Source organism: Hetaerina americana, unplaced genomic scaffold (assembly GCF_022747635.1).
Source record: "Hetaerina americana unplaced genomic scaffold, ioHetAmer1.1.p SCAF_8, whole genome shotgun sequence".
NCBI lineage: Eukaryota > Metazoa > Arthropoda > Insecta > Odonata > Calopterygidae > Hetaerina > Hetaerina americana.
In genome coordinates this window covers 45146880-45162797 of record NW_027287427.1, presented here as the reverse complement: position 1 = coordinate 45162797, position 15918 = coordinate 45146880, and the positions used below count along the sequence as shown (strand labels likewise).

At 37.7% G+C, this 15918-nt stretch overlaps 1 protein-coding gene across 2 annotated transcripts in view; it reads left to right on the top strand.

Annotated features, from left to right (window-relative positions):
• LOC139697734 (methyl farnesoate epoxidase-like) overlaps positions 1–4651 on the top strand; it is a 40731-nt gene extending 36080 nt beyond the window's left edge. For both annotated transcript variants that reach the window (XM_071596558.1, XM_071596559.1), the window contains exon 10: positions 3088–4651. In XM_071596558.1, the coding sequence (XP_071452659.1) occupies positions 3088–3269 (182 nt within the window). In that variant the 3' untranslated portion in view covers positions 3270–4651. The remainder of the gene's footprint in view (positions 1–3087) is intronic.
• Positions 4652–15918: the final 11267 nt, after the last annotated feature.

The window sequence follows — 15918 nt, the reverse complement described above, 5'->3', positions numbered from 1 at the left end:
TCGTTGAATGCTCTACATGCTAGACTACCACATTATTAGTTTTTAAATATATATTAGTATATCATGATGGTTTTCTTGATAAAAGGTAGAAGTTAAATCTGTTAAGTGTTTAGTCAGTTATTCTTAGCTCTTTTATTTCTTAATGACTTTATTCAAAATTAAATAAACTTCTAAGAAATGCATTGATAGTTCTGTTGTGTGAACATGCTGATTTTTTTTAGGTATAATGGGTCATTTTAGTTACACAACTATTGATGACTAAAGCTAGTGACAGGAAGATTATCATCAAAAATAAAGAGAGATGCTCATTATTGGTTTAAAGCCAGGAAGTACTAACTTAAAAAGTTATTCTTTTAACTTTTGGTCTGCATATAATATATTTCTCAACTCATATGATGTACTGTGATATTTCTGATTAGAATTTACAAAAAATACTTATTCCAGACAGAAAAGGGTGAAAGTATTTTAATGTTTACACTTTACATAAGAAAATTGATTTGTTACATTAAAAAATTAGCTCCCATATTAATGTTTTTTCATCATAGAATCCCAGAAATTCTTACAGTGGAAGTTTTCATTCTCTTGTTGTTCTGGTATATAGGCATGTACCAATTCGTTTCATGAATCCCTTGCATGATGACGTCCTAGAAAAATCAGCAATAGACCTAACACTAATTTTCTTGCTTCATTGAAAATCATTTTTGTAGAAACAGTAGTTCTATCCTTCATGTTTTTATCACCCAGCTCTTGAAATGTTCCTCAAGAATTGGCTATTCCAGAATACAAGAGTGTAGAGTTTTAAAAATATATATCTGCATTCAGTAAATCCATCTTTGGCTTCCTTTATTTTTATATCATCTTTTCAGTTGTAGGTGTGCTAAAATACCTCTCAGCTGCTCTGTTCCCGTAATCTGAAGCATTATTCATGGCTTAAAGTTTAACTGCTATACTGCATGACAATCTTCTCTCTTTATATCCCATTAGGTTATTCTAATTCTGACTTTTTATGCTACTCTTAGTTTCTGTTATAATTTTGATATAATCAATATTCATATAACAGGAACCATATTCTGTGCCTTTTCGTTATTCTCATTCCACTAAAGATTAAATGCCTGTATATCGCTAGTTTATCAGGAGAAATGAAATGTATAAGCAAAGGGTGACATCCTCAATAGCTCAATTCATACTAGGTCTGTCCCAAAAATAGTAGGACTTATTTTCTCCTGGAAAGACGGATGGATGAGCGGCAGTTTCTCCGGCTGGGTTTGAGGGAGGAGAGTTTCAGGAAAAACTGGAGGCCAGTAGTAGTTAGCTCCTAGACTTAACGAAGAGTGGATCTTTTGTTTGCAAATCTCTATAATGTGTCAATGTTACGTTCTGCCATGAACCAGTAATTGGAACAGCACTAGGCTATTAAATTTTGCATGAAACTGGGCAAAACCAGGAAAGAGTCTCATGACATGCTCAAGGCAACTTATGGTGATAACCCCATGGGTAGATCGGGTGTTTTTGAATGGCACAAGTTGTTTAGGGAGGTTATATGAGAAGAAGATGTTGAAGACGCTGAACATTCAGGATGCCCTTCTTCCTAAAAAATTGACGAAAATCTTGCAAGACTGAAAGCTTTGTTGGGCACTGATCATAGACTAAGTATTTGCATCGTTTCTGATTAACTTGGCATCCTTGAAACTGATGTGCATTGACGTGTGACCAAAAATATGGGCATGAGAAAGGTGTCTGTGTGCAAAGTTGGTGCCATGGCTGCTCTCGGATGAACAAAAGGAAACTCGTAAGCGGATCTGCCTAGAGATTCTATACCATATGAGTGAGGATTCAAAGTTTTTAGACAAAGTCCCACTAGACTTCTTCCTCTTCCCCCGTCTTAAATCTGTGCTGAAAGGACGTCACCGCAGTTCGGTGGAAGCGTTACAGTGGGCCATGATGAGGACTATGAGAAGCATTCTGGGCGCCGCCTTCCAGGTGTACAAGGCGAGGAAAACCCACTGGCAGCAGTGCGTGGACACGCAATCATGCTATTTCAAAGAATTTCAAGTGAATCTATTAATTCTGCAGTACATTTTTTAAATTGAATCATTCCTACTACTTTTGGGACAGGCCTTGTACAAGTTTCACGGTAGGACCACACGTAAAATGTAACTAAACTCACTCTGTTGAATGCTTTTACAAGTTATTTGAAAATTATTTAGAAAGTAATTTCAAGGAATTATTAAAACTCTATTGCATACTACTGGCTCCAAGTAGTGATATTATCAAAATTTGTAATGAAAAGTAACGTCTGTCTGTCTGGTGTAAGACCTTACTCTTATGTGCATTTTCCAGGAAATTGGCTAGAATAGGTCAAAGTGATATATCTGTATGCCTTAAGCCCATAAGACGCAGAAAGATTTTAGAGCACATTTTGGAGTAAAATAAAGTGCATCTTATGAACTGGGAAATATGGTAATTAAAATAAGAAGCTCATTTATCCTTTTTCATTTTGTCTGAATGGATTCATATACTTTTGATCTGTCTGTCAGATATGATTATGGTCTTTGTAATCCCTTGTTGCCTTTAACCCAGAGTTAAGCTGAAGTCAAATTAAGGGGTTTTTTCATCCTTTCTTCACCTCCTTAAAGTTTTTTTTTACCAGGTTGCATGTCTACTCTAAATGGTGAAAATAACCACACCTGTTACGTGTTCTTCTCTCCAGATAACTACTACTTTGTATTCCTGGTTGGTCACATTCCACGGGGTTCTGTTTAAATCTTGCTTGATTTTTATCATTCATAAAAGCACTATATTTTTCACAACACCCTTGGTCAAAGTTGAACTAAGGATAATTGAGTCTGTAACCAGGCACTTTATTTATCAGATGAATCCAACTTCTAGTTATGTAAATATTGGTCTTTTGTATCAATACTTGTAATAATGAAAGCTTGAGTAATGTTTTAACGAAATATATGGGAGGATTTTTGTACACAAATAATTAAAATTATGTACATATGTACAATGCCCAAGTATGCACAATTTACCATGATGACCACATGAGGAGTTCATTGGTTAATCAATTTTATATCTGATATTTAGGCAAGAGAGCATGTCTTGGTGAGTCATTGGCCAAAAACAACGTATTCCTCTTCTTCACTGGACTCCTGCAGAGATATTCTTTAAGAGTGCCAGATGGACAACCCAAGCCCTCACAAGAGCCTGATGGGAGGACAGTTTGTTTCCCAAAGCCATACACTGTCAAGGTTCAAATGAGGAATTAACTATGGTTAACTGTAGAAATCAATCATGGACATATGCACTTTTCTAGGGACTCCAGAAAAAAGCACAATATGTAAAAAGCAAGTAGAGGATAATTTTCATTTTTGTGTGAATAATTACTGAATTCATAGTTCCCCATTATTTTTAGGCATATGTGTATGAAAAAAAGTCAAAAAGGTTTTTTTCACATTGACTGATGCACATGATTAACTGTTTTAGAATGTGAATTTTTTAATACAGCACTTAATGAGGTAAATAGTGGGGAAACTGATTATGAAATGGCGTAAATATGGGTTTCCACATGCATTGGAATTATAAGAAAGTTTTTGGACCTGATAAAATTGTCAAAAAATTGTGTTAACGGATAAATTCCCCAAATAAGGGATTAACTGTAATTAAAGCTAATAATTACTTGGGTAGAAATATTAAAAGTGTACATTTAAAGACGCCATAAAAAATATTTTGGCTTTTGAATGGGAAGAAATGCGAGGAATTAAAAGCAAAGTTGGATGCTGTTCATGGGGACACTTCGCCACCTATGACCACAGTTAGATATTGGTTCAAAGAATTTAAACGTGGGCGAACATCTGTTTTTGATTAGGGGCGACCAGGACGCCCGGCAGACGTGGTTACCGAGGAAATCATTCAAAAAGTCCACGCCATGATTCTCGCTGAATGAAAGTGCGCGAAGTAGCAGAGGCCGTGGGTAGGTCGAGCGAAACGGCAATTAATATTTTACATGATACGTTGGCGATGAAAATATTGTCGGCCCGACGGGTGCCGCGATTGCTCACGGTGGACAACCCATTCATCCGGAGTTGTCGCCGCCAAACTGCATGAACTACGTCATGAATTGCTGCCGCACCCCCAATATTCACCCGATCTGGCTCCCTGCGACTTTTTCTTATTCCCTAACAGGAAGAAATGGCTCGCGGGAAAAAATATAGCTCAAACGAGGAAGTTATCGCCGAGACAGAGGCGTATTTTTGAGAGTTCGACAAATCCTATTTTTTGGAGGGGTTAAAAAAATGGCCGGAACGTTGGGCGAAGTGTATCTTTCTAAAAGGGGACTATGTTGAAAAATAAAAAAATATTTTTGAAATACTGGTTTCTTCATTTCTAACACGGGTACTTATTGAACAGCCCTCGTATACGCCATTAAACAGACAATAGTTATGATGACATAATTGTATGGGCTTCATCAAAATATCAAACACATTAGATTACATCACAAATACATTAGCTTACGTAGAACTCATAGGATGATCTTAAGCCTCAATAACCCAGCACCTTGGCTAAAGCTGGGTGTGCGTGGAGTCATTCAGGTTTGATTCAGTTGACTGAGGTCAATCACTTAAAACCCTATTCACCAGAATATTATCCCACCAATTTTTAAGTCTGTGTAGCAGATGATGATAGTTTTCCTAATGAAAGGTGAAGGTTAATTCTGGCGAGTGTTTAGCCAATTATGCTTGAGCTCCAAGACTTTGTTTAATATAAATTAACAACAAAGAAATTCAGTGGAAACCCAGTTGAAGGATTTCCAATTTGTGAATATGCTGTGTTGTTAAAATATATTGGGACTCATTGCTCTGACAAGAATTTTGGGAATCAATGATGAATATTATTGATTTTCTCGGGTTTACAGATTTCAGCAACCCAGATTCAGATAAGGGTCTCAAATATTTTCAGCCCGAGGGCCACATTAACCATCAAACTGCAGTTTTGGGGCCGACTACACATTGGAAGTCTAAATAAAAAAGAATCAAAACATAGTTCCTGTTTTTAATTATTTATTCACGACTATTTTATTTGGTTATTATTTAATAACAAATTAATACACTACACATTAAAACCTGCATTAGTTAAACCAAAAACAAGACGCATAGATCTTAAGGCCTTTAGGTGGGTGTATACATCAGAAACTAGATTTTTCTTTTCTCCTAGTTTTAGGCTCAGAAAATTAAAATTTCTAGTTATGTCTGCAGCAAGGGCCAACTTCCATACTCACTCTTCATCAGAAATTAATTTCTGTGGCTTGCCTTTACTTTCCAGGAAGTCATCAATGTATTTCCTGTTTTAATTCAGATACTCTGCTACCATAACGAAACCTTTATCGTAAATAAAAAATGTCTATGTGGAAAAGCCAAATTGTTTAATCTCAATTTTAATATGAAGATTTTCCACCAAGTCACGTCAGAAACTGTTCTATTTATCAAGTGTGCGCAACTAAGGCTAGTCTTTACCGGAAATTGACCATCAAATACCGACTTGCATAAAAAAATATCTACTTCAACAGCCAGTGCCTAGCCCTCGGAGTCATCCCTAAGTACATGAACATTAAGTGCAAGAGCACGTCTTCGGCCGGGAGATTCGCAGAAGCAGCCGCGAAAAGGGTATGGATCAAAAGAGAGCTTCACGAATGTCTTCTTCTTACGAATCTTACGAACGAATCTTATGTCAAGAGAGACTCAAGCTCTCATTACCTCTTTTTATCATTTCAAGAATTGACTAGCTCTCTCCATTGGGCTGAATGGATCACTTTTGATGATAGAGTCCACCAAAGAGCAAGTGAGATCATCTTCAAAAAAAGGAGGTTATCTCCCTCGTGCAAAGCCTTGTTGTCAATCAAAGACACACTTTCGAAAAAAGAAAAGGTAACGCAGCAGTTATCCTGGATAGAAGTGACTACATAAAGAAGTGCGAAGATTTCATCTCGAATAGCAAAGCAATAGTGTTAACTAAGGACCCCACACCCGAATATCAGGATGCGTGCAAAGCTTCCATCAACTCATGTGAAGTGATAATAATCCCCCTGGAGAAACGCAACCTAAAACAAATGAATCCATCAATGACCAGATTTTTTGGTCTGAAAAAATCCGCAAAATCAGCGTAAGCAATCTGTGTAGCAGTATACCTATTCGGCCTTTGATTTCCAATGTTTTAGCCCCAAGCGCTTATCGTGAGGCGACGAGAGAAAGCGTATGATCGACCCCATAAATTAAGTTTTTCAGCCCGGGTAGAGGTGGCGATCGGAGGGAAGCATGCTGAGCTGACCTTTTGAGTTCCGGAATAGCTTCCAATTGAAAGAGTTCGCTCTGTTCACCACTTTCGAAGCTGAAAACTTCCATCCATCCGAATTTATCACATATATGACTATATTTGTACTGCATATTACCCTTAGGATGATTGATTGACCGGTTATGATTCACTCCCTCCTGCTTTAAGTTAATTAAGTTAATGCAACACTCGAGTAGTAGTAGTATTTAGGGGAGGCGATCGACAGCTAAGGTCTTTTGCGTCATTAGGGATGGATAGGAAAGGATAAAGGGTGGAGAGAAACCCGGCGTTAGCCTACTCTTAGCGAAAGTCGCCAAGGGGTCCAGGCAGCTTAAAGCCCCATCCGACGGACGGCGTACTCACTCAAAGTGCTCTCCACAAAGCACCTCAAGTAGGAATCGGGATACCACTGAAAAATATTTGCCGTCACCAGGATATATTGATAAACAAGTTTCGAAGTCCTCTATCCCTCTTATCAAATTTTGCATTCTATAATTCAGTCATTAATACTGTCTTCATCGCCCTATCGAGCGACTTCCTTCAACATCTACGCGAAGCAAAGGAAAATGTCTAGATAGTAGTAGTAAATAGCTAGGTAATATCAGCAAAAGTTCTTACGTTTCAATCGAGGTCGTTGACTGCACAGTTGTCAGCGGTGGAAAAAACAGACTGCTGAGGCGAAGGCGATAGTATTGCGGCCACGCGCGAACGAATGAAGAGCGCGCGGGGATTTCGGGGAAAACTGCTTGGATAAGGAACACCCAAGCAAAAGTTTATGAAAACCAAAATAATTAGTTTTGGATTTTCAAAGCATGCATAATTTCTGCAGGATAGAGAGCAATGATTAAGATCATTCAAAAGAGAGTTACTTGGGGAATATAACATTTCCAAATTTTTAGTTCTCTGAAAAAAAAACATTTTTTAACATTCGATAGAAAACCGAAAAATTATTTTTTTCGATTATCACAGTGACGAACTATAAATCATGTTTATTTTGATCATTCTTCTGGCGTTCATCAAATCTGGTTAGAATATTTCAATATTGCTTCCGTTTTGCCCTAAATCAAAACCATAAATAAATTAAAAATTCATATAGCAAATTAGTCGACCATCTCACTGTTTGGTACAAACAGCTTTGAACTACTCTGGGATTGTAGAACAAATTCCTCTATCAAAAGATAAAACTCCATTCACAGTCTCAGTTACAATATTTACTTGGAAATATAAGTAAAGTGCCCACCACTTTATTTGGCAAGAGGTAGGGAGGAGGGAAGCGATGAACCATTGCGATGAAATTTGATTAGCCAGCCCCGATGGCGGCGGGGTAACGTCCTAGTCTGCCAACCCTGTGGTCGCGGATTCGAATCCCGCCTTGGTGGTTTTTCCTCCATCTAGGCCTTGGGTGTATGTAATTGTCAAATTTTAAATTATTGTTCCGATATAAAGGTCGGAATGCTGTTTTCGGACTAAGACAAAATAAATAAATAAAATACGAGTTTCCGTTAATAATTTGTCTTCCATGTATGGGAAGTAAGTGGAAATGATAAGTATTGACGTAGGTCAGGTACGGGTGGCTATGCCGTTCAATGATAGCACGTCGCGGGGTGAGTGTCCGCGTGTTTGATAAAAAAGAAGTTCATTCGGCCTCTTCTCGAGAAATTTCTCACGCCAAAGCGTTGAATTTTAGATCTCCGTTTGGATACGAAATGGAATTAGTAGAAGTCGTAAGCGCCTCGTATTCGTAGGCCTTGAAACCCATCAGAGGCCCTGGAGTACCATCGGAGAAAGGGAATCCCCGACCATATGCCCATACTTGAATATATTTTTACCATAGGGCATTCCCATGTCTTGACTCGAATCGATTTTGTAACACTTCTCCTCGTTCCCAAGCTACACGCCAGGGTGGTTTAAACATTTTAACAAGCACTTCTTAATTTGACACATTCAAGAACTTAGTATCAATTAAAATTATGGAAAATTACTTATTATTAAGGGATAAACACAATTTACTGAACTTTATCTTATACGGTCAATTCTCAAATCCATTCCTCTGAACTAATCATCATTCAATTCCTGCAAATTTGTCTCCGGCTTTTACGAATTAAGTTCTATTAAAATGGAGGGCAGACATTAATAATAATTACACTAATAAACTTCCGCTCATGAGTTAACACGTCTTAAATCAACAACAAATAATGCATCTCCTCATTTACCTCAATGTCGAGATTTCTTGAACTTACACGAATTCGATGTGAAATATCTTCTGACATGTTATCTTTGTATTTGTTCCACAGGGCACGTGGATTGGATGGGAATTATGTCGAAAGGATGATGGCAAATAATGTGCGTATCTGACTTGGAGATGCAGAAATAGTTGCTTCAGCCATTTTCGTGTCCCAATGATTATCGTTTTCAAGCAGCTTGAGCTCTTGACATCTAGCACGAAATGTTTGGCACACTATACCAATAACAGTTCGTAGTGTTTCGAACGATGTTGGCCCTCGAACATTCGCCATTGGCAACCGCTAATAGAAGCGTTCATCATTCTTCGGATGAACTGTCAAAATAAGGTGAATAGCATCAGTAGAACGCACATCCGGATAACCAGGAACCGCGTCGCTTAGCTTCCGACGTTGAAATTTCTTCGATGAAGCGATGCGATACGATACTTTTACTACATAAAATGCTCATTTTGCTATTCTGGGCTGATACGAATCCTAAGAGCCAAATATCATGAAAATTGACGATACGATACTTTTACGACATTGTAATGGTTATTCTGCTATTATGGGCTGAGTCGTATCGAAAAAACCAAGAATCGGTTCAGCCGCTCTCTAGTTATAATTGGTGTAACTAACACGATTTACGACTTTGTTATATATATATATATATATATATATATATATATATATATATATGTAAGATATATAAAATCACTTAAGGACACTCACTATTGTATTCCTTGTCTCTAATGTGAAATTAATATTTTGGTTTCATTTCTCTTTTTTTAATAATTGTGAGGTCAGGTAGGCAATAAGTTTAACAAATTTATTTTTCACTCCTGATATCTCAGAACTAACGTATCCCCTCAAACATATCAATGTATACAATCGGAATTCATCCTATTAAATCTCAACGGGGAAGTTCACATAAAATTTATCATGCGTCAAGTTCGGTTAATTAGCTTCACCTTTATTTGCTTCGCCGTTGCCCTCAGTTAACCGAGAGTGAATTTCCCTTAAGTGAATCGCAATAATGAGTGGTACTCGTATTTCGTTGCATAATGTTACGACTCTGAGCAACTTGTCGCCACAGCCAGTTTTTTTGTCGAACTTTTTCGGCATTTTTTTCATCGTAGGTGTCGGAAATGGAAAACTTTCTCTCTAAATTTAGAGCGAAATTCTTTCAGGCAGGAGCCAAGAAAACTCGAGCTAGGGCGAACGAGTTTCTTTTGTGCCCCCAATATTTTTTTCCAAATAACAGCAGGTGTGCTCGCCTTAAAATTTTTCTTTTACCCATAAATATTTTCGCAGCTCATAGTTAACCTCCCAACCTCATGAACGAATTTCCTATGCAAATGTTTTTTTTAATTCTGCTTGGTAACTAAGAAAAACAACAAGAATACTTCCTGAAAACTCATTTCTCTCCTTCGACATTCCTTTTTGTTAAAAAAAATTGCTTTGCGATAATTATATTACTTTTTCAGCGGTCGATAATGCTTGCTTAATACGCGTGAAGTCGGTGTGGTCACGGGCGGCGGTTCTCTCCCGAGGGCAACCGCCATGGTTGTTAACGCGTACGCACTCTTGAATTAGTTCGTAAACGTTTAATGTCGTAGGACGGCGTTAAATGATCTACATCCCCCCCCGTTTTGCTTTTTATGATTGTAAAAGTTTTCGCAGCTTGTTCCCACGGTTGGAATCCCCTACCTCGCTTTCCACACGCCCCTGTGGACGGGGTCATTCTTGTCTTATTATTTTTTCTCTCCCCCCTAATCAACGCCAATATTCTCCCGTCTGACAGTGCTATAGGCCAGCAGAAATCGGCGAAAGAATTTATCAACGCAACCGACAGAGAAAGAAGCTGCTGACCTTCGCCTGTTTTCCTTCCCGGGTCTAGACCGGAGAGTCCCAAATATCTTGGCAGCTCCCTTTCATGTGTTTTTCTCGTCCAAAGAAGTTAGCTCCAGAGTTGTACCTGTAAGGGAACGTCAACTTGACGTCTGCCTCAGTTGTTGTAGTCATTAAAATATTATAATTACTTAATTGGTACGCGGTCCCCTTTTCCCTTTTTCTACTCGGATCTCGTTGTGATAAAATGATATATTCCCCCGTGAGACCTTGCTCCGTAAGATCCCATTAATGTATGTGTATCAATAAATTGAACATACAGCTGAATACCAGTAACCAATCCATCGGCACCTGAGCCAACCCCTATTAAAATATATATGCAATATCAGTATATGCAATTTCACATGTTGTTTGTAGTCTATATTTAGGTAAGGGCCCCTTCCTTAGGCATGGAGAAAGGTCGCGGAAATTACGTTTACGCATAACTATATGCTCGTAAATGAAGCATTACATAAATGCATTATTAACCCCATCGTACTACGGTAGGCGGAATCATGATGATAAAGTTAGGGAGATGAAGTATAGAGCAAAGAGATACAAGATGTCATTTTATTCCACGAACGACTATGGGCCAGAATAACATTGTCCGACTGCCGTAGTGGTAAAAATATTCGAATCAAAATTAGTCTGGTGTGTATTCACCCCCTGACAAACCCTAGCGGTGGCGTGAAGGGTACTAAAATATAAAAAAATAAAATTAAAGGCTTAGATATAGAGGGAAGATGCCAGGGGACTCAGAAAGGTGTCACTTCGATAATATTATGGTCAGGCAAAGGCGTGAACAATTCGCACAGTTTCCCGGGAGAGGATGCGGACTCTGATTACAATTTAGTGCTCATGAAGCGTTTTGTCCGTTTCAAAAAGATAAGTCAAGGAAGGCGTTTTATGAAATGGATGTGGAAGCATTAACTAGAATGACAAGTAAGGGGTATCAGCAGGCTGTAGAGAAAATCAGGAATGATGGAAAAGAGCGGAGTACTATCGAGGAAAAATGGGAATACATCAAAAGAGGGATATTGTATGTCTTAGAAGAAACTAAAGAAACTGTTAAAAGGAAAAGGACATGGAAATTATGGAACATGGATGAGATTATTAGAAAGATAGATGAAGGAAGAAAATGGAAGAATGTAAACACAGAGCTAGGTAGAAGGAAGCACAAAGAGTTATATAATAATTTGAGACGAGTAAAGAATAAAGCAAAAGTAGAATGATGGAAGACGTAGGACGAGAATATGGACAGTTTGCAGAAGAAGGGTGAAATTGGTGCCCTATACAAGAAAGTTAAAAAACACTATTGGGAAGTAAGAAGGGAAGATCTGTGTTAACAGTTAATAAGTCGGGTGTGATAATAGTTAACACAAAAACGTCCGAGAGATATGGAAGGAATATATAGAGGAACTATATAGTAAAGATCTTATACCCACGAGCATAGACATAGAAAGAGATTATGACGTAGAAGAAAAAAGTTTAGGCCCAGGCATACTTGACGATGAGATAGAAAGGGCCTTGAGGGAAATGAAATCAAATAAGACCCTGGGGGTAGAAAATATTCCTGCGGAAATACTTAAAGGTTTAGGACATTGTGGGAGGAAGAGTCTATATGGATTGATTCATATCATTTTTAAGGAAGGAATATGACCGGAATACTTTGTATTAGTTTCTATCCCAAAAAGGTGACGTCTACATCATGTGAGGGCTACAGAACTATAAGTTAGATTTTGCACGCAGCTAATGTGGTTCTCAGGCTTATCAACAAAAGTATGGAAGGCATGGCAACTGATTGTCAAGGGGAGGATCAATTTAGGTTCAGGAAGGCGAGAGGCACGCGTGCAGTGACGTATTTGGCTCTTTCGAAAAGGCGTTTGATAGAGTGAATTAATAAACTCTAATGAATTTACTGCGGAAATTGGAAAATATTGGAGTGTTAAAGACAAATGCGCAGCCTTTACATGTCTCAGACGGCTCAGGTGCCAGTTTTATAATTCAACTATTATTCGGGTAGAAAAATAGTTGAATTAGAAAATTTTTGGACCAAAATGGTCAAGTTAGTTAGGATATAAGAAGAAGAATTGACTTAGGCAAAGAAGATTTCACACAGAGGATGACATTGATGACAGAGAAGTTGAGTAAGGATGATAAGAAAAAGATCTTTAAAATTTGGATATGGGAGTTCGTAGAGTGTAGTTATGTATGGCGCGGAAACATGATAATTGAAGAAGGATGATTGGCGTAGATTGGAGGCTTTAGGAATGTGGGTCTGGAGAAGGACGGAGAAGACGAAATGGACCGAAATGAAAACAAATGAAGAAATGCTAGGTATGGTGGGTGAAGAGAGGGGATTGTCGGGAGTAATCCTAAGAAGACGGAAAAAATAGATGGAAACCATATGGATTGGCTATGGGATCATTAAGACACCGATAGAGGCGAGAAATGTTAGGGAATTGAGAAAGGGGCAGATAAAGTATTGGGATGTTGGACGGAATGTAGGGAGGAAGTAAGTATACGGAGATGAAGAGGGATTTGTTGCAGAGTTTTATGTTTGATTTTGTTTTGCAAGCAGAGGCAAGATATTTACTTTGTAGTTGTGTCTATCTAAAACCTACAATAACCGGTAGAATACCTATAATAATAATCAATCAAAAGAATACTTAAGTGAAGATATTTAAGCAGAAAGCTAAACGGTGGGGGAAATTATAAGTGCAAAGTAAAGGGACATAACCTGCACACAAGGGGATTCGTAAGAATTTCATTTGGAGGAAGATAGCTGAAACAAGTTAACGATTAGTTCTTTTTGGTTGGAACTGATACGGCATTAAGCACCATGCCATTTGATTTTTTTACTTGATACTCTACCCTGAGACACAAAAAAAGATTCGGAAAAAATTGATGAAGTGATTGGAAAAGATAGATTGCAACCATTAATTGAAAGAAACAGGTGTGGGATGATTTACTTTTACTTGGAATAGTTACTATATATTCCAATTTTAAAGAAATAATTAATATGATTTAAACGAAATGAAATACAATAAATGTAAACTACAGTGAAGCCTCGTCTAACAAACACCTCATACAGTGAGTAATTACGTTCGTAGTAAAGCGAGCACAAATATTGGTCCCGAAAACGACTCTTAGCTTCGGTAGTGGTCTCTTATTTTTCAAACTTGTGTTAAAATATATTAAAAGTGGATTTTTGTGCAAAGTTTAATAATATTTTGTGTATAGTTTAAAAATTGACCCCGAAGAAAAATCCGTAAGAAGAAAGTCATAAAAGAATAAAAATTCAAAATAACAGTTGACATGAAACGTAAAATCATAGAATATCGCGAACAAGGTATGAACGTGGCTGGTATTTGTAATTTACACATGAACAATCGATTGACATCAACGATTGGCCTATTCTGCAAGAACACGGACAAGGCTAAGGAGCCAGATGCTTCCAATAGAGTGACGAGAGTAGCTACGCAACGTTTCCGTATCCTCAACGATGCTGAAAGGTTGCTTCTCATATGCATTGACGAAGAACAATTTCAATGTGACACCAGCAACGAGAATATAATTCGTGGGAAGGGGAAAGTGATTTTCGCCGACCTCGCTAATAACATGTCACGATAATCAACGGCCCAATGATAATAAAAGGGCAGCCGTGCGTGTTTCGAGAAGAACCGTTATCCACGGCGTTGTGAGACATGGTGAAGCAGCAAGCCAATACGTGATCCAAAATCGTAAACAATGTATGCATAATTTTCATTGAATTAACTTAATATCTTATTTATTTTTATCCGCATGGATAGCATTGTCGTATTTTACACTAATTTATACACAAAATTTGTTTCACTAAACGAGTGTTCTGTTTACGAGAAAGATCGCGGAACGGATTATACTCGTATTATGAGGTTCCACTGTACATATTTACGTATTTCGTGTGTATTTCTCTTTTCTTGTGTTTCCTGCTATTTGTTATCGATCTCATCTCTTGCAGTGGAGCTACTTGTGTGCAAGGGATTAATTTATAGGTAAAATTAAGATCTTAACTCTCACTCTTACATTATACAAATACCTGCAATAATAAAAAACCTTTTAGTGTTGGAAACCTCGAGAGCAATGCTTAGGGTTGACAGTTTAGTAAGTAGTAGGTCCATAATAATCTTCTGAAGCTTTAATAGTGAACGTATATATCCACTTCTTTATCTTCAGTTTAAAGCTTCCTTCATACATTAATGTCCACGATATTATCATGGGTAATCTACCGGTTAAGGTACTGGTGCTGGGTGATGACTCTCGTCTAGCTCCCACCCTCCTCATCCTCGGTTCTTCCTCATTTCACTTCGAAGGAAATTACAAAATCTCGCATAAAAAGTTTAAACACGAGGTCCCGTTTAACTTTAAGGTTTCATACAATCCACGAATAGCCTTATCTTTCCAGTCGGTTACGTACTCGTAATCTCGGAACACCGAATTTTCCAAGTCTCGATAATGAACATTGACAATCTTTATACGAATACGCTGTCAGAAAGCTTGATAAAACGGAATTCGACAGCGGGAAATTACTTATGCAGAGGACCCAATTTAATCAAGGTTAATGAAAGGAAAACTGGAAATGTGCAAAAAAATAAAAACTTCATTCAATAAATTTCGGTGAAGTTGATTATGTGGAATTCAGCGGAGTGTACTCCAAGAAAACTAATACAGAGAATTGCGGTCAACGGGCACTTGCCAAACCATTAGATAATGCTTAGACACCCCCATTTCGGGGGGTATCTTTCCGGTGGCGGAAAATCTCATTGGCAATGAGTCTTCGATGCCCTCATTTAGGATAAATTTATCATTCCGTCATTTAACTGGAGTAATTTCTTCAAGACGAGATTTTTTTCAGATACGATAGATGAACACAAAGAGAAAAACAATAAGTACTGCATTAAATATAATAAAACCTGCGTAAATATTTATCCGACCGTATTATGGATCTGAGGTCTCAAATCCTGGTTCTGTCAGTTGCACTTGTATAAATATTAATATAAAAACTGCGAAAATTACGTGAATAATAGATACTTCAAATTCTTACAATTACCAATAGGCCGCACCATCCAGTCCCATTAAGTAATGTTGAGCAATGTCATTGACCCAAAAAATCTATCACCGATTCATTGCATCAGTGCTTCTTCTACTTGAGTGATAGGCTTCTCTATCCAATTGACGATGACCAAATTGTTGATTTAACTTATAAATGTCTGCGATTTTTGTTAGGAATTTTAATAAAACTAATATTGTTCCAACCACATGTCTAGCATACTTCGGGGCGCCACATCGATTCTTCAAATAACGCCATTGCTCTATTACCAGGAAAATGCATTAACTTAAATTAGAATTAAGTATGTTGAAACATGCTCGTTTTAATATCTTCAGTATGTAGCTGGTTTTCGTTTTTGGACAGATATACAGGGACTGTCTCAAAAATAAGTAG